The sequence below is a fragment of the Myzus persicae genome, unplaced genomic scaffold (genome assembly GCF_001856785.1).
Source record: "Myzus persicae strain clone G006 unplaced genomic scaffold, MPER_G0061.0, whole genome shotgun sequence".
NCBI lineage: Eukaryota > Metazoa > Arthropoda > Insecta > Hemiptera > Aphididae > Myzus > Myzus persicae.
The window spans coordinates 210,538-232,336 of NW_019102362.1; the positions used below are offsets into that span (position 1 = coordinate 210,538).

The following is a 21,799-nucleotide window of genomic DNA, read 5'->3' on the forward strand; positions in this document are numbered from 1 at the left end:
ATCCAGTCGAGATTTATGCTCGAGGTGTCTCCGAGTTCGATGAACGTTCTAAATCAAAAATGTATGTTTCGTATTTTTTTTGTAAAGAATATTGATTAGTGGGACACTCAACACTGTTTAAAATTTTTAAAAATTGTTCTTTTTTTCCTTGGTCTTTTTTACCGATTACCGTTTTGTGTACATTTTTATTTACATCTTATCTCTAGCAGCAGACACGTATTTAGGCGGGAGTCGAGTCTACCCTGTTGCCTGGAGTGGAAATTTTTTGGTCCATTTAGGGGGCCGTACATTTAAATTGGAATATTATTATTGTGTAATGTGTATTGTGTAAATAAATTAATAAACACGATTTAGCAATCTAATTTATTATCAGCTACATTGGCAGTTGCTCATATCACAGAACAATATCATAGCCTTATCTTTCCTGGGATGAATAATCGTGAGTCTTGATTGTATAATATTCTTGTAAATTAGTAAAATACTAACATGCACATTTTGTAAATATTTTTAAAATATAGTGTATAGTGTATTCTTATTTCTCAATTCTTAATTTCTATAGTTTTTAATAATTGTCATCATTTTGTAATCTATAGAAATAATAATTATTAGTTTATGTTAATTTAGATTAATAATATGGTTTTATAAGAAAAATAACATCAACATGTTCAAACTACAGTATAATACCCGAGTGAGCTTTTTCCGCCACTTAAAAGTCAGTATCAGTAATTCAATAGAAGTAGCATACCCGAGTATAAGTCGTGCCGCTTCTAAATCTGTTGTAGTCGATGGAAAATATTACACTGAAGACGAATATACAAATGTTACACCAAAAATATTATCGTTTATCGGTATTAACAATCACAATCGTTGTGGCCACCCTCTTAACTTGTTCAAACAGCGCCTGGTTGATTTTTTCTATGATCATTTCAGAGGACGAACGGGCAATCCAATTTTTTCTATTTATGATAAAATCAACCCGGTTGTGACGACAAGTGAAAATTTTGACTCTCTACTTGTGCCAAAAGATCATCCAAGTAGAAACAAATCCGATAGTTATTATTTGAATAAGACTCACATGCTTCGTGCTCACTGTACTGCTCACCAGTCCGAATTGATAAAAATGGGTTTGGACAACTTTGTAGTATTTGGTGATGTGTACAGGAGAGACGAAATTGATGCCACTCACTATCCTGTGTTTCATCAGGCTGACGGTGTACATATATTTACACCAAATGAATTAGAATTAATTAGTGGAAGTAATGTTAATGTATTTGATGACGACAAAAACAATTCAAACAATGAAAAGCAAAGAGTTTATTCAAAAGAAGCTAATGAAATTGTTATTGATCACTTGAAAAAAACTTTGGTTACGATGATTAAAAAAGTATTTGGTGAAGACATTGAATATCGATGGGTATCTGAATATTTTCCATTTACACATCCGTCATTTGAACTAGAAATCAACTACAATGGTCAGTGGATTGAAGCTTTAGGATGTGGTGTTATTCGACATGAAATTTTAAAAAATGCCGGAGCTGGCAACCGAATTGGTTGGGCATTTGGTCTTGGATTAGAGCGTCTAGCAATGCCATTTTATTCTATACCAGACATACGTTTGTTCTGGTCTAAAGATTCAGGATTTCTCAACCAGTTTCAAAACCTACCCAAAGATGGACGAATGAAGTATAAACCGATCAGCGTTTATCCTCAATGCATTAATGATATTAGTTTTTGGTTGCCCAAGGAAAAACCATACTGTTCCAATGATTTTTATGAACTTGTTGGAAATTATGGTGGCCAGTTAGTCGAACAAGTAAAACTAATAGACCAATTTAAACATCCAAAAACTGGAAATGTAAGCCATTGTTATCGCATAGTTTACAGACATTTAGAAAAAACATTGAGTCAAGCAGAAGTCAATGAAGTACACAAACTGATCGAAATAAATGCTACACAAATTTTAGGCGTAAAACTAAGATAGTACAGATTAGATTCCTAAATGATATGATGTCATGAATCATGACTGATATTTTAGTTAACTTTTTTTAAGTTAGAACAAAACTTTATTTTAATCGTGAAGATTGTAAATTGAAATACAATAAAAAGTAAACCAGAATTGTTCAAATCATATTTAGAAACTTGTTATTTACTATTGGTTTGATAATAAATATCAAACTATATACTTAGTCTGCTTACATTTGTATAATACCAAATTACAAAATATATTGAAAAATATTATCATAATTAAATGGTAACTATTAACAATCTCTTTTTAATTAGAGGAAGGCTAATAAAAAATGCATTTTTACAACTATTTTTAAATTTAATGTATTGAAGTAAATATTAATATTTTAATAATGAAACAAAAAAAAAATTACAATTTAATGGTTATCTACCTAAATTTTCACAGAAATAACAATTCAAGCAATGTTTTTTTTCTGTTGGAAAGTGCTTTCCAAAATGTTCATAAGTACTTCTTCTGCTGCTTAGAAAATAGTGATTCTAAGAGGTAAATATTGGAACTTTTATAATATATAAATGTTGAATAAATTAAACAAAATAAATATTTATAAAATGAAAATATATATTATTATGTACTTAACATTTATGAGATGCACCCTTTTTGTGATTGTGTATAATATAATTATATTTTCTTTAATTATGTATGTATAAATGTAAGTAGAAAAAATAATAGTGATTAACTATTATCATGGTAATCCTGTGTGACAGTCTCAATTCAGCTTCTTTTTTATACAAATAACAGAAAAAGTATTTCTCAATAGTAAATAAAAAAAATTACAGTTTCTTTTTTACTTAAACAAATAATATTTATTAACTAATTAGTATTCATGGAAAGATTTAGATCAGCTTTTGTAAAATGTTTGTTTGTGCATCCAATATATGGACAAGATACAAACAGTTTATTCTGGAACATTTGATTAACTGATTCTTGATCATATATATGTTTGCAAACTTTGTTGCTTACTGGTTTAGTTATTGGTTGTCGTGTATATGGATCTAACTTCCCTACTATCAACTCTTCTCCTAGTAACTCTTCAGTAGGTTTATTGAAATGTTTAGTTGCTAATAAATGTCCATGGTTTTTATATGTTTTTACGCCGGCGTCATAAGTGGCAGTTAATATCCCTTGGGTCAATTCATTACACACACTGAAAAAAATAGCAAGACACTTTAAATTTGACTTATAATTCTTAGAAATAACATAAAAATAATGTTATAATATTATCAATTTAAAATAAATACATTGATCTAAAGACTGGCTGTATAAAATAAAGTGTACTATATATACAATTATTAGACAAATTACTTCTATTTTTAGAATAAATTCCAACTTAATGAGTTATAAGTTAGATTTTTTTTCATAATATGCAGTGGTTAGTTAATTTATTTTAAAGTCCAGTTAACTTAATCTTTGTAGATTTTAAATATATTTTGTTTTTTAGAAATTAATGTTTTAATAGAAAGAAAAAATTATAATAGGAAATATTATTTATGATATTATCTTATAATATTTACTGTAAATAATACATTTTAGAATGTCAAAATGGCGAATGCACAAAAACAATATATAAAAATATGTAAATTTCACCAGAAAATCACATCTCACCCAGATTAACTTAAAATATTTCAACAACAAGAGAACCAAATACAACATTAAAAGGGACATGGTGACAAAATCGTCTTAAAAATTAACTGTAATAATTAATAAGTTTTGTTGGTAAGGTTCTATCACTATTTTTATTAGTATTATTAGGATGGCCGTCTTTTCTGTTATTTTTTCTGACAACTTATTTTATACCAATAAATTATTTTTATTTTTGTGTAAGTACCGTTCTTTAGTCAAATTAGCTTGGTATACTTTGGCATAGATTGTAAATATTAAGTTGAAAAAGTAACTTTTATTTGCTACATTAATTTATTTATTTTTAATTTAATTAGTTAAAAATAGTTAACTTGCCCTTCCTTGAAAATATATATGCTATATAATATGGTATATTAACGCAGGTGAACATTTTTATTAGACTTAAGAAGTATACACAATACACAAGTTCAGATTTTGTTTGAAATTAAACTGTATGTGTTCAGGTAAGTAGAAGCTAGAGTTTCACTGCCTTCTATTTATACTAATTAATTGAAAAGTGCACATTATGGTTCGCACTAATTCAAACAATTTAAAAACAAGTTTAGTTGGTCGCGCCCAGGACTGGACAAAACTTCAGTCTTTACATGCACAAGTTAGAACTTGCCTAAACATCACATCTGTTCGGCTATGTTTAAAACAAAAATTGAACCACCCCATTATAACAACTTTTTTAATATAAATTTTATGTTTAACATTGCCCCCAATGACCATACAATTTTCAAAAATAATTTTATAAAAACTAACATTAAAGGTATAATAACAAATAATAATAAAATAACTACATTTTATACATACTTTTTAAATTCCTCGACATTATCAATTTTCAAGTTTTTGTCAATATGTTTTTCTAATATATCTTTGTTACAACCAATTACTGATTCCACACCTCTATCATATTTACAAGTTTTTTCTATTAACTTAATGTGATTTTTTATATGCTCTTTGTTTTCTAAATTGTCAGTTAAACTTAAACATTCATTAAAAGCAACTTGGGTATGAATAATGTTTTTGAAAAGTTTTTCAGACTGCTGTCGAAGTCGTGTAACTGTTTGACTGACCTCATCATTTTCATCTCTTCGGTGATCGGTACTAAAATCCATTTCCAATTCTATTAAATAAAAATATAAAATCAGCAAGCATATTAACTTAGGATATATTAACTGTATAAACAATTTTTTATTTCAAATATTAATACCTGAAGTACGTTTCAGCTGGCGAACGTTATCCATCAATGAACTAATTGCTTGCGCATTAACCTCCAAACGTTTATGAAGTCTTAATCCTCTAACTGAAGGATCAGTATTAGCTTCCAAAGCATCTGAAAGGTCGATGTCTTCGACATGTGCGCAGGGCAGAGTAATTTCTTTACGACGTATAATTTTATTACGTGCTTTAAGTTTAACTTCTAGTTTACTATACATATCTAACTCGTCATAGTTGAGATTTCTTCTATTTTCGTCTTCTGCTTCATTTGACGACGCCATTTCAGGTTGATGTTATAAATTAGAAGATGAAAAAACCCTATGTGGAAAAATATTAATTATAATTTTACACATATAGTTAATATAAATGAATGAACTCTTAACAACTTATAACATAAGAAAACATACAAAACACTAGATATTTCAAAATCAAGAGGTACAATACAATAGACAAATATATTATATTACCTATGTTCGACAAGCTGGTACACTAGCAAATTCAAAGAACTAAAAAACAAAGTATAGTATAAATTTTAATTATACTTATTACTTACAGCTATAAATGATCAACAAATAAAATTAATATTTTGTAACCTAACATGTTTAAAAATTCAACACACGGATCATATGGATTATTAAAGATTTTCGCATTGACTTCAACTGACGTGAACTTGTAGAAATTAGGTGGTTCACTTAAATATTAATAGTTGATAGTTTAAATCTAAGGGGTAGCGTTAATACTTTATACGAAATCACGGTCCATTGTCGTGAATTCATTAAATTGGCGCTAAATCCGGCACCGGCGTCGCCGCGTCGGCACTGTAATCACTAATCAGACAAAAATAATATGTGAACATCACGATTTAAGATATACTGGTTACACATCGAATTGTGATAAGGAGACCGTCTAACTGAATACCTATATCAGCTATGGAACTACTGACTGGCGCCATCTAGCGATAAATGTATTACACCGATATAAGACACTGATTATTTTTACCGCGCTTTTTAAATACTACCAATTGATATTGAAAATTACATAATAATATATTTTTTATTTATATAAAACAATAGAGAAATATGATGATATTCTCATGTTCTCAACTCTGAATATTGATAACTGTTGTCTGTTACCCACGATCGATGCTATTTGCATAAATTCAGTGTAGTGTAATTAAGTTTGTCTTATTTTAACATGCGGTGTTGTGTACCGAATTGTATAGGCAAAGGTAGTACTTTTGGTATACCTAAAAATGCAATTAATTTGTGGAAAAATGCTCTTAGTATAGAGTTGAAATCCAATTATAGAGTATGTGAGGTACATTTCAAAACTGATGACATCATTAAGACATGGGTTTCAGGCCAAAGTCAATTTTAGGTTAGTGAATATTAATCTATTACTTAATAATTTAGATAGGCTCAACCATAGATTAATATTGATCTATGAGTTCACCTTAATTTTTTTAGTAGTTTTAAATATTATCTCTTAGATATGTTACAAAAGGCCTAAATTACGGGAAGGAGCAATACCTATTGATCGAAATTCTAATGTTATGGTATGTATTATTCTGTTTTACTTTAAACATAAAATTATAATTACAACAAAAATGTGTCTTGTCACATTGCATAAACAGCTAGATGGTAGAGAAGCTTTGTATAATAAAGAAAATAATGATTTTCAATCAGATTATGCTGTTGTACCAAAAAAAAGAAAGGTTTGTACCTATAATTTAAAATAAATATACATAGATTCTAGATACAAGGAAGGTATAATCTCTTGTTCTTTTTTTTTTATATATATTCGAAAAGATAAATGAAGATGTACATTTAGATCACTCCTATGGTTACACGAGTGAGGAAAATAAATTTCCTGAAGTTTCAACAGTCTTAACTAAAACAACGCCATACCAAAATAATAAACAAATAGTAATTAATAGATATAAACATTTTATTTTAATAATACAAAAAAAATTATGTCTTTAATAAATCTGAAATCTACATAATGATTATTTTAGGAACACACACAAATAAACAATTTCAGGTAGATTCAAATTAAATTGATTATATATAATATATTATTATTGTAAATCTATTAAAACAATTACATTACACTATAACTATAACTATAATTTGTTTATGCACTTTAGATTGATCCTTTAAAGCCGCCAATTAAATGGGAATTTTACTATAAAGTATTCAGCATTGAAAGCAATAGCCTAACTAAAGTATATCCTAGATTAACCAAACACCATTTTGAATTAAATAGCTTTTCTAAAATGAAAGTTAAAAATGCAGTTCAAGTATGTATATTTTTAATCTAAATAGTTTTATATGAATCAAAAATATTTCATATTTATTTTTATTTTTGTCTGGACTTAAGATTTTTAGTAGGTCTATGGGTATAGGCATAGAATTTTATAAAAAAAAACATTACGAGTGCTTCAAAGATTCTGAGGAAACGGTCAAATTTACATACATCATGAATGATATTTTTGATGCACTCAATCGAAAATATCCAGCAGAAGGAATAAGACCAGATAATAAAGATTTAAAGGTTTTAATTAGTGTTGCATGTAATTGTGAAATGTATAATATCTTAAATCGTGGTGAACATGCCGACTAGAATTATTATAAGAGATAAAACTCCGTTTCTGATAACGTCAGAAATGAGTCGCACCACGATTAAACGGACACAGGCTACGCTGCGATCGCTATTTTAACCCGCGTAGTTCACGGATTATTGATATTTTTTGCGTTTTTTGGAAAACATAATATGCATTATTTTGTTCCACGATCCACGATCCATTCAAATTCTTCTAACTTGTACGACTACGCATTTATACATCTACTTATGTTTATATTTCATTAACGTTCAACATTCTTACGAAACAAATTTCAAATTTGAGTGTAACGACTAGGTAGGTATAATAACGATACATATCGATATAAGACGATCGTTCAAGAAGACACATAATGTGTACGGTGTATCAAATATTCAAATACCTAGTATTGGGCTCTCAGACTTACTGCGAACACAGATATTTAAGTATAATATTATAATAATATTCTAGTCTTCATGATGTCAGCATGCAACTGAGATAAAAATTTATTTAATAGGTATATAACTAATTCGTGATGCTAATCCTAAATTAGTAGGATATTATAGTATTATTTCTATTTACTGTATGTGCTAACCAACATAACTATGGAATTCCAACTAAGAACTATGATAGTAATATAATATCATATATTCATATACAGAGTGTATCTTATATTGTAGTTTTTTAATCAATACGATTTATGGGTCGATAATATAAGATTTTTTTAAAAAAAACCATTGATTTTATAATATTTTTTATAGATTGCCCATGCTATACGAATATTCGATGACTAGCAAACGAATGCTCTAGGATAACTAGATTCGCTGTATTCGTTTGCATTACAGTTAAGGAAAAACATTTAAAAAAAAGTGTTTCTATATTAATTTTAACTGGCAATTTTTTTTATCGATATTTTTAAGCACGTATTTGTACCAATAGCAAAATCAATTCTATTTTTCAACAATGGGCATTTCTTATTATTCTTGTACCTACCTAAGTATAGCTTTTTTCTGCAATTTTGAACAGTAAAACTATCAATTTTGGTCCACCAGTTAATTAAATATTAACTACAGTCGTCTAAAGTTTAGTAAATTCAGTAGTACCTAATTGAAATGTTTGGTATGAATTTCAATTATACTAGACGTTTGTACTAAACATTTTTTAAAAACGTTTTTCAATAAAATTTTATATTTTTTTACGCCCTTAAAATTTAAATCGTTAATGTTATGATTCACTGCCCGAAATAAATATATTCAATTTTGAGATAATAAGTATAGTATAATAGTATAGTTGGCAAACATAGATCATTATTCGATTCTGAACTTAAGCGGGGCGGTGATGAATGTATTGATCTTAGTATTTTACTATGGTACATCTAGTTACTAACCTATAAGTAAAAAATATAATGATTGGATTATCAACTTCAGTATTTTTTTCTGGTTGGAAAGTGAATCTTTTTGGATCATTCGAGAGGTAAAAATTTAAAATTCTAATGCTGTACTTTTTAAAAACATCGGGAAAAACAAAAAAACAATTAGAAGAAAGGGGAATTTGAACGGTTTTATGGTTTTTGACAAAATCGAATTTGAAATGAAAAACGTTTACAACATTGTTTTTTTACATTTCATAATTTTTTAACTACAATATATTTTGTAAATGCTTCGATTCTAACGTCACGTTTTGTCAAAATTTAAATTTCAAATGCATATAAAAAAATCGTATATCTTGCACCTTTAATATTTTTGACCTGCTATTATAACAATTTATGGAGGAACCTTGCATTTGTTTTTCAAAAGTTTTGGATATCCACGACTTAATTTTGCCGTTCAATGGACATTGACCAATTTTTATGTTCTAATTTCTAATACATTTAATTTCTACTAATTTTTTGTGAATGCATTGTATTTCCGACCTATGACTAGTCTAGTGCTGTCTTACCACTCTTACGCTAGGTCAAATCACATACCTAGCCAAATCCCTGAATCCGGATGTCCGGATAAGAATTTGATTAAAATCCGGATTTGGGTATCAGGATATTTGATAATTCAGATATTCAGATTTCATGTCCATCCCTAATGGGCATGTAGATTATAATATTCCAAATAGGTGTGTTGTGTATAGAGATTATATATATAGATATCTTTTAAAAAACCAATATAAAGTACTAATAGAAGAAAATATAATAAATGACACCTCGTATGGGTAGGTACCGAATGTGAGTAAAATCTAAAAATAGTAAAACCTAATGATTGATGAATAATGATCGAGGGGTTAACGCACTCTTTCATGATTTGTTATAACAATCAACATATATATATATACCTACCCTGGGCAGTGGGTACCCAATACCTAAAATATTTGTTTGACCAAAGTATTGGACAGTTATACGTGGGTATATACATATAAATAAATCGCGTCAAACGGAAGTTGGCAAATATTTATACGTTTCTATGCGTCTGTATAGTTACTATAGGCAGGTACATAATACATATTATATAAACCATATTTATACCTTTCTTCGGTCATTGATAATTTATGATGCGTACGTTATAACTTGTAAGTTATAACCATTGTTTGAATGGTGTGTGGATAAAATATTTTGACAGTGGCCCGTGCCCGCGTACCGCTTCAGACCATCATCATCCGGTTTTTTGGCCTCTGCCACCCGTAGGTATATAATATTATGTTCTCCTACGGTACGTGATGTTTATAGTAATAATACTATTAATTTTTGAACCTATATCGAACGTGCTCAGTTAAATCCTGTATCCTTTCCTTGTATAATCGTGTATAGTTGTATTATATGTTATTATCACAATAGTCTGTTAATAAATTCTTATATTTCCGCTTTAAAAATATCAGCTGAACAATATTAAGTATAAGTAACGTATACAATAAATTATAAAATACAGAATTTGGATATAATTCATTAGGTGCCAAATGCGGGCACCAATAAGAACCTAATAATGTTAAATCATTGTTCCCTAATGTGGCGAATCAATTTTTTTTTTTTAATGTAGGTGCCTAATATAAAAAAATATCCTGTGGTAATGTGGGGAAAAATTTTAATATTATAAGAACAACTCAGTTAGTACACGTGGCCATAACTGATTTTTTCCAACTGTTTTAAATGAAAAAAATTATATTTATATGCATATTTTCTGTTAAAAACAAATTGGTTACGTAACTGGTAAAGTGGTAACCTGGTAACCAGGTAACCGCACTGCTGTACATAAGGTTTAGGTGTTGAGTGGTCGTCATTGAGTACCTACCTAAGTCACTGTAATGAGCGTAATGATTAATGGATGTGTTAAAACTTAAATTTGAATTCAATAATGTTAAATAATTGAATACGATAAACGATTCCGAGCTGAGACGGTTTATCAGCTTATACATTACTAAGAGTATTTTATTATGCGCCTATTTATTTTAGGTATAAAATAGTAGTAACTAGTAAGGATAGTAATAGTATAGTAGTTGATTTTAATATTAGTAATACCGTTGGTTACATTAATTTTTGCCGAAAACATGGGATTTATTATATTATCAGGTATTATAATTTATAAAAGTACTTTATTTTTATATCATATATTTCATATTATTGTTATTCTTTAGGTCAGTACTGACTGCCTGTAGAACAGTATAAAAGGTTCATGGTACAAAATAAAAAAAGGGTAAACCTTATAATCTAAATATTTTAAAAATGTTATATTAATGTAATAACATTTTAACATAATATATGTTAAAGTTCCAATTATTAAAGAAAAATATTTTTGAATTACAATTATAAACATGGTAGGTACCGAGAAAATTTCTAGTCTAGAACCGTTAGACAGTCAGGACACGTTTGATTGTATTTAATATATTTAGATGACGTTATTCGAGGAATGTGTTTGACGTCGATCTTTATAAAAAAATCTTGAAAATCTTTGTGGATATACGTCTTATTATAGTTACCTGCCTATCATAAACTATAATGCCAGAGTATAATCACAAAATATCATTAGAATTATTTATAATGCTAGAAAAAGATTTTTAAAAAAATGATAAAATGTTCCTTAGTATCACACAAATAAGGGCATTGTTTCCTAACATCACTGATTCTGAATATACTGCAGAATTATTATTACAGTCTGCAGGAATAACGGTATACATACATTTTAATATAATTGATATATTTATTATTATTTATTATAGTTAACCTAATAACGTATAAAAATGTATAACCTAATATGCTGGTAAATCCACTTTATGATCAACACTGTGGATGGTTTTATTTAGATGTACAAATTAAAGTTAGAAATCATTATTGCCTACAAGGCTACAAAACACTTATGTTAGTATCTATAATAATTATATTATTATAATTTAAAATTTAAAATTATCAATAAGTAAGTAGGTACCTTATAACTTTGTTAAATATTTGAATACAAATTACAAGGTTATTATTGTTATGGACTTGTACAGTTGTACTTATGTATAGATTTTTAGTTATTCTTTCTAAGCGAATACTTTATAGTTTCAACTACTTACTAAAATCGAACTTCAAATTCAGAATTTGACGGTGGTAATATCGAGTAGGTACATCTATGTATTGTCCTATTGATATTAGACATTTATAATATTAACATTCAATTTATAGTTTATACAGGTTATAGATATTATTATTTATTATCTATATATTTATATAAATGCACACAGCATACGCCCATACTTATACTGTTCATAAACATAATAAGTATTATAGTCGTATATAGAAATGATATAATAATTAATAGGTACCTAGTGTATACTGCACATATACTGCGACTGCATATTAAGACATTTACTTCGTACAAAGTACCTATCTACCCAAACGTATTTTATACAATTGCATGTTTCTATTTATTTTATTTTAAAGATGCCTTATTGCAGCTGCGCGACTGCATAGTGCATAGGATTTCGTTTTATTAAAAATAATTTTAAAAAAATACCCTCAAAAACACACATTACTTAAATAAAATTAAAACTAAATATTTTCTTGTATGATAAATATTCTTTAGGTAGTTACAGGCATAATAATAATAATAAAATAAAAACTTAAAATATTTCGATGGTAGTTGGTCGACGAAGAAAGAAAATGTTTTTTTTAAGACTGTAAACGACACTGTACGCATACGAAACGATTGGTAACGGAAACGGGTGCCATTATAGAATGTTGGGCGACAGAGTTGAATTTTAAAATTAACGCTTTATAGAAACGCTCATCTACGGCAGTGTATAAAATTACCTATACTATAATGTTTAGATTTCTGTTACAGCGTTCAGTTGTGTTTGGTGAATGGTGTGTGTATGTGGTGTTACAAAATTATTGTGTTCACAGTAAATATTATACAAATATATATTCAGTTTTATAAAATTTTATTTTATTTTTATTGTGTAGTTCCATAATATTAAAAAACTATAACCTCTTGCAGACATGCCGAAAAAAGTGTTTAAAACACAATATTCACGGGTCGGGAGAGGCAAGATGAGGCAAAGCTGTATATAGAATTGCAGTATAATGCAAACTTAATATACATAACAGCTCTGAATCATCGGGCCACTTCTACCCGTGACATTTTACATCAAAATGGTTTACACATAGGATATAATATATTTTATTAAAATAATTTAATATATATAACTAGAAATATATTACTTTATTTGTATTTTGTAGTGAGTTGGACAGTTGGTAGTATGAAATATACATATATTTTTTATTTATTAATTCTAAAGATAATATAGGTACGCATATTTTGTACCTATGAGCTATAATAGCTACATAGATATTAGATTATAATTTATCTGTACTATTTAATTCATTACCTATCATAACATTTTTAAATATATTTTTTGACTTGTTTAAAAGTATACAAATTACAATCTATTATATTATGTCCAATTAGGAACCTAAATTAAATATATTATAATATCTAATATTGTACAATTAAAATCAGTTATTTTTAATATTTATGTATAATAAAAAATAATACATACATTAAGATGAATTTAGTTATATAGTATCATTTATCAATGATTAATTTATGAGCAACATTTGATGATGTATTTTTTTTTAGTAAAAAAATTGTGTTGTTTTGTTCTCAAAAATAATATATCTAATATTGGAGATCAACCCGATTATCATCCTAACTATTTAAAAAAATATTTAAAAACTGCACGGACGGAGGACAAAGACATTGCGATTCGGTATAGAATTGGTATATGAAGATATTGGTCATATAAAGTCATTGCAGGTCATATATTCCAGTGTTTGGAAGGAACGAGTTCCAAAAGGAACGGATTCCTGGAACGAATTCCTTTTTCAAAAATGACAGGTTGAACGAATTTCTTTTTAAAAAACAAGTTCTTTTTTTTAAGGAAAAATAATGACATTTTTCGTTCTTTTCGAGTTTCAATTTATGCAGATAAATAAATTAAATTTAAATATTTTTTTCTTAGTGTGTATATTGCCAATTAGTGATCGTTATCGAGTATCGAAGTTAATCGTATAATACAATATAAATGTATATTGTTTAAAAAATAATAAATATATAGATGAATAAAAGAAAAAAATATTTTCAATATTATATTCTTAAATTAAATAGTAAATTATAAATGTACTTGTAGCTATGTATAAGTATAATTAAAATGTTAAACGCCTAAGTATATACATGAATAAAAAAACATTGATGATTAAATAAGAATTTTTATTTTATTTGGAACAAGAACAGAAACTCGTTCATTTTCCAAAGGAAAATTTTTTTTTTTTTTTTTAAGACAAGAAACAGAACTTGTTCCTTTTTGCAAAGAAGTTGCCAAACACTGAATTTTACTCATATAGTTAGGTACTCATAGATTATTGGTACCTATATATATAATATGTTGTGCACATTTAACAAAATTATTAATTTGCAAAAGTAAAGATAATTTTTATTTTAATTCTTTCAATTAATTTAACAAATTAATTTTTTCAGTATGTAAAAATAAGTGTTATGTTAGTCGTCAGTGGTTTTCAGATTTTTTAAATCACACCACAATGTACTCTTCATAACATTTTCAAGGTACATGTCCTAACCTTTGACATTTTTAAAATCGTTTTTTTATTCATTGTACAATAGTTTTTAAACCAAATTGAATAGGATAAATAATACAAAATATTGTATTTTTATTAACTGTAACTATATATGTTATTAATATTTATAAATAGGTATAATAAATTATTAATAATTAATAATATTACTATTTATTTTTAGTGATAAATGTGTGCTTGGTGGGTCTTACAAATATCTATAATTCTTGGACGAATAATAGTTGACATACATATTATCCACATATTATTATCCTCTACGAAAATTAATTTTTTCGATTCTTATTTTTTACGTTCGTAAGATTTGAAACCCCTTGTTTGTAAATGCATGGAGCTGAGAAATATATATAATGCCCGTATAGTCGTATGCAGTATTCTATTACCTACATGAGATTCAAGCACAAACTTGTGGTTTCACTGATTTGTAATTATTTAACTACAAGTAGATACAGAGAAATGTATTGAATTGTATTTTAAAAATGTATAATATTTTTAATATTCATTATTCATCAAAAAAAAAAAAAATTTTTAAAATATTATGTACAATTGTAGTATATACTAATATACTATATAATTTAAAGTGCATGCAAATATAAATTTACATACTTCCAAGAAGGGAAGGGTTTAACCCTCCAACCACCTGTGCAGTGCCGCAAAAACGTAGGTAGAGTGTGCGGCGCACAGGGCCTTAACGTTTACAAAAATTTGGGGGGGGGGGCCGGACCCTACCTGGAGCAATCACTGAAATTGTCTTAAAATTCAAAACTTAATTATTCACAATACATTTTTTTTTTAAGTTGAAACATTAGTGTAGTAGTAGGTATACTAATATTAGATTAAGTAATAACTAATAAGTATGTTAAAGTAGGATGGTATAGGTTTAGAAAAAGGTGGGTACCTATCAAGTATTCAAATGTCAACGTTTCTAACTTTTTAAGTACTATCAATTTTTCCATAAGATTTATTTTTATCGAGGCTATGGGTCGTTGTTTGTCGAATTGTCGGAAGAACAACAGGCTGAGAGCGGAAAACGACGACAGTTGACGGGTAACGACTTACCTACACAACATTTATAAGTATTTAGTACTAGGAGGCCTCTGAAATCTGTTTAGTCTGCCTTTTTATTTTTATTAATTTTAGCTTATTCTATACCATCAATTATTCTTATTGTTTCCTTTGAAACAGATTGAATAAAACTTATGAACCAAAAAAAAAAAAATATATATATGTAGGTATACACAAAACCTAAAAACGTTGGCACTTATAGATTGTCATAGTTACAGTAAAATTAATTTAGGAAGGGGCCCAAAAAAAATATCGCACACGGGCCTCTTATTATGTAGTTGCGGCACTGCACATCATGTGTCAACGGTCCTGAGTATTTTTTTTTATAGGTCTTATGTTGTATTATAAGTTATAACTTATAAGAATGCACTTAGGTGTTAGGTACCTATGTGATCTATGTGTAGTATTATGCGTTCGAATCTAAAATAAAATATAATGAACGACGCGTTCTAGAATCCAGATAAGATAGATTTATCATTTATGACGGGTGTATAGATCATCGTCTGTGATTTGATTGTTTTTATAATAGACGCAATTGTTGGGTAGATGCCTTCCCATTTATTAAAGGCATGTATATTTAATATTTATATAAATGCTAAAATTAAATTTAAAACTATTGGTACTACCTACGTTATAAATATTAAAATATTAAGCCGTGGGACCTTATAGTTGAATAATAGAACATCTCGCAATTAGAATAGGTATGTTTGGTATTTTCAAACGTGAGACATCGACCTGCACTTACGATAAACGATTTAGTCAAGTAGTCAACATACCTAATATATTTGTATCTTGTATGTAAAATATGATGACAAAAAATACATAAAACTGAATATATATAATGCAGTATATAATTTAGTTTACAATAGTTTTTTGTATGAACCGTTATTACTTTAAATATAACTTCAATTTTTCAAGCATGTATTTGAAATTGTATAAGTTATTAGAACTTTCATTTTGGTACAGCTATTGGAGCTTGGAGGTGACCAACTCTCTTTAGTTTTAACGATCATTTTGTTTTTGTGTAATATTTTTGTGGTTGGAATTTATTCAATAAATAAATAAATAAAATAGGTAAATATATGCATTGCAAATATAAATAAACAAAAATAAAATCAAAATAATTTTATAGATCACTATTTTTGAAAACAAATCCATAAGCATATCATTTTAGTAAACTTTTAAAGGCAAATATCTAATGTTTATCATTCGAGAAACTGGATTGCCCCCCTCCCCCCTGAGGGTTCGATCAAGTGTAGCCTTCTCTCCGGGCCACATATTATTAAGAAGGGAGATTAAACCTAACCTAGCCTAACCTTACTTGCAGTAGTGCAATTAGTCCTAAACATCTCCTCCTGCGTCTTGTACCGTTATTAATTGCCCTGTGTACACTATAATAGGCTTTAGGCTAGCTCCTAATCTGAGATCAGCATTTTAATTTTTAAGGTCCTGATTGCTTTGCCCGAAAATTCTCAGAACTGGGTCATGTAAATTTACAATACCTTGAAAAAAAAAACGGTGTACTCCAGCGGCCACGACACTAAATCTATCCTCTCATTATATATGGGTTAAGGTCTAAGACATGGGGGCGTGCAAGGTGCATCTATTGAATTTCTAGGTGTTTAAAATGTCACGTACAAAAAACACTTCTAAATTAGTAGTATGCTGATTGCTGGTATAGAAACTGCGAAAAAAAACCATGATTTAAGAAGATATTATTCTTTATATCTTTAATCGTTTGAAAAACTCATAACACAATTTGGCCACACTGTAGATTCAGAAAAATTCTACTGCGCTTGGTGCATCTTCGTTTTATCATAACAAAACGAAGCAGTCAAACACTAAACAGATTATCATCATAGATAAGTAAACTATGATTATCATAGTATCACACACAAGACGTACCGAAGTACCTGCAACATAATAATATTTATTAATTTTCAATTACCTATTTACCTATTACTAATTGCTTACAAATCGCGAACGAGTGTCGTCATTTGAGTACATTTATTCATTCCAATTTCCTCTGCCATTATCTTCGTTAAGTTAATTGAACCTGTGTTCCATTTAAGATTGTAAATAGTAATACAATTATCATTGTATTGTATGTGAATAGGAGTTTATAAAATTGAACACTACTTCATTGGTTTGCATCTAATAATACATATTTTGGTCAATTCTAATGAGTCAAAAACAAGTGTTCTTGTGCACATTTTAAACCTGCCGTTACCAAATTAGTAATCAATAAACTAGTGGGTAAGTAAAAAAAAAATTGTTTATTTTTATTTTACAGAATTTTCAGTTGAAATATCAAAACTATAGAACAGTTTACTGTATGCAATATATTCCTCAATATAGTATGCTATGTACAATCATAGGCATTTATTGACGAGTATTATCTAAAGACACTACATCTGCACGTGTTATCTTCGTCGCACAAACATCAACATAGTAGATTAGCGTTCGGTAGAACGTTACATGTTGTTACTTATTAGTCTTAATATTTCCCTATAATCTAACTTTTAAGTTAAACGATAGGTCAATTCACTTAAATATCAATATTGTATGTGTTAAACACAAATTTGCTATGTTGTACATTTGTTAGACAATACATGCAGATGTAATAATAGTTAATAATAATTAAGGAAGTCACAAAGATATTTTTTTTTATACTAGAGGGAACCCGTGACAACATAAGCCATTGGGTGTCACTGATATTTTATACAAAAATATACTTCTGATAACTCCCAGATAATTTTTTTAAAAATATTTATGTGTGTTTATATTAATAATTCATAGAAACCTACACATTCTAAGTAATATATTTTAAAATGAATAGTTTGATTAAATTTTTGTTTAGCTTTTATCCATTTTGACAAAAATAATAAATTATATTTTATTTTACAGGATTGCACCACATAAATTACATATATTATCAAGAAAAAAATCAATTAATCTATTAAAATGTCTCTTTACACAGGTAATACATATGCAGTTAAAGATAATTTTGTCTTTTGCAATCAAGTATAGATTGTAAATTATAATTTTTGAAATATTTAACAAATGTATATTAAATACTATAAACCTTTTAAAAACAATGTTTACTTATTTTTAGCAACATATCTGTAATGTATAATATTTTATATTACTTTTTCTATTTTACAGATATGTCAGCAGCATTGTCTATTTTGACCGAAATAAAATCTTTGGTGAATGAATCAGGTGATGAAAAATTAAAAGCTAATACTAATAATGATCTTCAACTTCTGATCTCAGTTTTTCAAAATCCAATTATAAAAACTATTGCGTCTGTTCAGGTAAAATATTAAACTTCATGTCTGAATGTTTCATTTATTTTTATAATTTATTATTATAGGATTCTGTATCTGAATTGAGTTGTCAACTTCAAGAACATCCGTCATTATTACCTGTTGATTTTGACATATCACCTGTTACTGGTCAATTAGTATTGAGTTTGCCATCCGAGTCTACTCTCTATAATAGTGTACCAGAAGATTTAGATCAAAGAGTTCCTAAACTATCAAATAGTTCATCTACAGAAAGTTCTTCTCCTTCATCAAAGGTGTGCTTTTTTATTAATTTAAATTACTTAAATTAACTTTTAATTTCATGAAACATTTATTTAAATTATAATGTTAGGGTGAAATACAATTGAGAATGTTTTACATTCTTTGTCATACAATTGCAAATGTTTGTTGGCTGAGAAAAAATTTAGCTTGTTTTCCAAAAAAACTAATAATTGTGAATATTTTTTAAGTGACATTACCAAATTAGTATTGAGTTATACTCCAGGTTTGAGTTTCTTTTAAAACCAAAATCAATATCTGTGTTAAAGTACATGGCCTATACATCTGACCTTTATAGCATTGTACTTGTAAGTCCTATGAAAGCACTCTCCTAACCATTGATGTTTATAAAAAACCAAAAATAATAGTTAAAGATTTTTAATTTAGTGATATAATATTCCTAAAATTAGATAAAGTTATTCAATCTTTTTTTTGCCTTTAAACTTATTGACACTACATTACTAATAATCAAGTTTTTTTTTTATATATTGACTATGAATTAAGTTGAGTAATATCTGAAAGAGGAGGAAATGTTTTTGAAATCAAACTTTAGATTATCTACTATACAATATGTATACTATATGCAATTAGTCAATATTACATGAAAAAAATCTAGGTAAAAACAGTCTAAACCGTGTAATTGGAGTAGGTACGTTCACAAAACTAAACTTACTCTATTTGAGTTAAAAATCACACTTGGCATCTAACTTTTGCACTATCTGGCTTTATTATGATCTACATTTGGTAGATCAGTGTCAATTGAGTATGTTTGTAACTTAAATAGAGGATATATTACTATATTAGCCTTTTACAAGCATTATATTGTTTGGTTTAGGATAATAAATACATTAAATATATGTAGAATTAGTTGTATTAAGAATTTTTATGTTGTCTTGAAAATGTTTACTAATAGTGCTTATTTTATATTTCAGGAAAGTAAATCCTTAATTAAAGATATATCTACTACTTTACCACCAATAACAACACCATCTTATGCAGTTGAATTTCAAAAAGCTGTAGAAGAAGCATCTAGAGGGCGTAAAATACATAACGTTCAAGTATGTTGAATATTAACAAATGTTCATTAATTTAAACGTAATTGCTTGTTAGTGTATAAGTTGAGAGTCGAGTCATAAATTTGGCTTTTGAGATAAATTTATACAATATTTGGTTTTTCTTCTCAGTATTTCAATAAACGCAATTTAATTATTCTGCATTTCTGGTATAGTAATAAGAAAATAAAGAAGATTTTACCAAATTTATTACATTTTCTCCTCCCCAAATCTGTTACAGAAAATTTTTTTCACATGGAAATGGTTCTTGACTTATTTTAATTTCAAATATATAAGTTGTATAATTCAATTTTTGGTATTCTTGTTGTATGCAGTCTACCGCACACTTGTTTGTCATCTACCATATTTGTTTCTACGTGTCATAATTATCTGGTATACCACACATGTTTCTACATGTCATATGTGGTCTATTACATACTTTTTATAGCTAAAATACTAGAACTATAGGTAGTAGAATTATAGTATGTCTGATTTAATGATACACAATAATTATAATAATTCAATAGTGCACATCACAATCTTCAGAACTATTAAAAATACAAATAAATTAATTATATACAATATATCCAAATATAATATATCTAGGTATAAGGATAAAAATCAAAAAATACGTCATTTTTATTATTTACATTAGATACAATATAATTTTACATTTTTTAAAAAACATTCAAATATATTGTATTTAGATGCCACCATTGTTCCGCTAAATACGATGGCAGCATGATGGTGATGTAATGTGAATTTTTTTATTATTTGAAGTTGTAAACTACCCCATAAACTTTCTATGCGTTGTGTGTGCGTGCTACTGGTAGTATCAACAAAAAATTGGGAATGGTTCATCTTTATGTATATACTCTTAAGTGTCTAATGTCTTATATGCTAGCCATTCATCTGAGTATATTTCTGTATCAATTTCAATTTTATTTTGAATTATTTTGAGTAATGTGTGCCTGTTTCTTTTTTCTAGGCTCGATAACATCATTTTCTTCTTTTTGACACATACCAAACACCCATGGACCAGTTAGTTTTTTTGCCATAATAATTTCGATTACTAAAATCAGGTTCCTCTTTGCGCTCATCTTGCATACATCCACATTTTCAGTAGCAATATCAGCCTCTAATAACTGTCCTCTATTGTACTTTTTTTTACTATGCATTAAAAATTCATCTACTTGAACAATAGTATTTAGACCTCCCATTTTCCATCTTTTTTTTAAAAGCAGCTACCGGTATGTCGCAACATCAATTCATCCAGTAATGCACAGTGTGACTTCCGCGTCCCATTAATTTTAGTATCTTATTTTGTTGTGTTTAAAGATACCAATAATAAGCTTATTCTAAAATTTCTGACAGCGATAAACACTATTACGTTGTTTTAATATGTGAAAAAACTAAAAAGTGTTAACTTTAAGGATGTATTGAGTTCTTTGGCATTTTGGTTAGTACATTGTGTTATAGTTCGATCTTTTCTCCCTTCTTTCCGAGAGTAAAAAATTGGTT

General features: G+C 27.8%; 3 protein-coding genes across 13 annotated transcripts in view; 2 read left to right on the forward strand and 1 right to left on the reverse strand.

Annotated features, from left to right (window-relative positions):
* The first annotated feature begins 114 nt into the window (after positions 1-114).
* LOC111031935 (probable phenylalanine--tRNA ligase, mitochondrial) lies at positions 115-2,130 on the forward strand. Its single transcript, XM_022312063.1, has 2 exons — positions 115-439; positions 625-2,130. The coding sequence occupies exon 2, from the start codon at positions 662-664 to the stop codon at positions 1,979-1,981; it is 1,320 nt and encodes a 439-aa protein (XP_022167755.1). The 5' UTR covers positions 115-439; positions 625-661; the 3' UTR covers positions 1,982-2,130.
* On the reverse strand, positions 2,006-5,782 carry LOC111031936. 3 transcript variants are annotated; one of them, XM_022312065.1, is made up of 5 exons: positions 5,466-5,782; positions 5,335-5,373; positions 4,860-5,185; positions 4,460-4,772; positions 2,006-3,170 (listed from the first exon to the last, which is right to left on the reverse strand). In XM_022312065.1, exons 3-5 carry the CDS (start codon positions 5,146-5,148, stop codon positions 2,837-2,839), a joined length of 936 nt encoding a protein of 311 aa, XP_022167757.1. In that variant the 5' UTR covers positions 5,149-5,185; positions 5,335-5,373; positions 5,466-5,782; the 3' UTR covers positions 2,006-2,836. The 3 variants fall into 3 exon arrangements, with proteins under 3 accessions (XP_022167757.1, XP_022167758.1, XP_022167756.1); XM_022312066.1 differs by lacking the exon at positions 5,335-5,373 and having other exon boundaries at positions 5,421-5,782; XM_022312064.1 differs by having other exon boundaries at positions 5,335-5,782.
* An 11,718-nt stretch (positions 5,783-17,500) lies between these two features.
* LOC111031940 (multiple PDZ domain protein-like) overlaps positions 17,501-21,799 on the forward strand; it is a 75,011-nt gene continuing 70,712 nt past the window's right edge. For 8 of the 9 annotated variants that reach the window (XR_002604265.1, XM_022312080.1, XM_022312072.1 and 5 more), the window contains exons 1-5: positions 17,501-17,895; positions 18,547-18,619; positions 18,805-18,956; positions 19,016-19,222; positions 20,159-20,284. Coding sequence is in view for 8 of the 9 variants with exons in the window: in XM_022312080.1 (XP_022167772.1) it covers positions 18,604-18,619; positions 18,805-18,956; positions 19,016-19,222; positions 20,159-20,284 (501 nt within the window). In the remaining variant the exon portion in view is untranslated. The remainder of the gene's footprint in view (positions 17,896-18,546; positions 18,620-18,804; positions 18,957-19,015; positions 19,223-20,158; positions 20,285-21,799) is intronic. The other variant, XM_022312076.1, reaches the window with a different exon arrangement.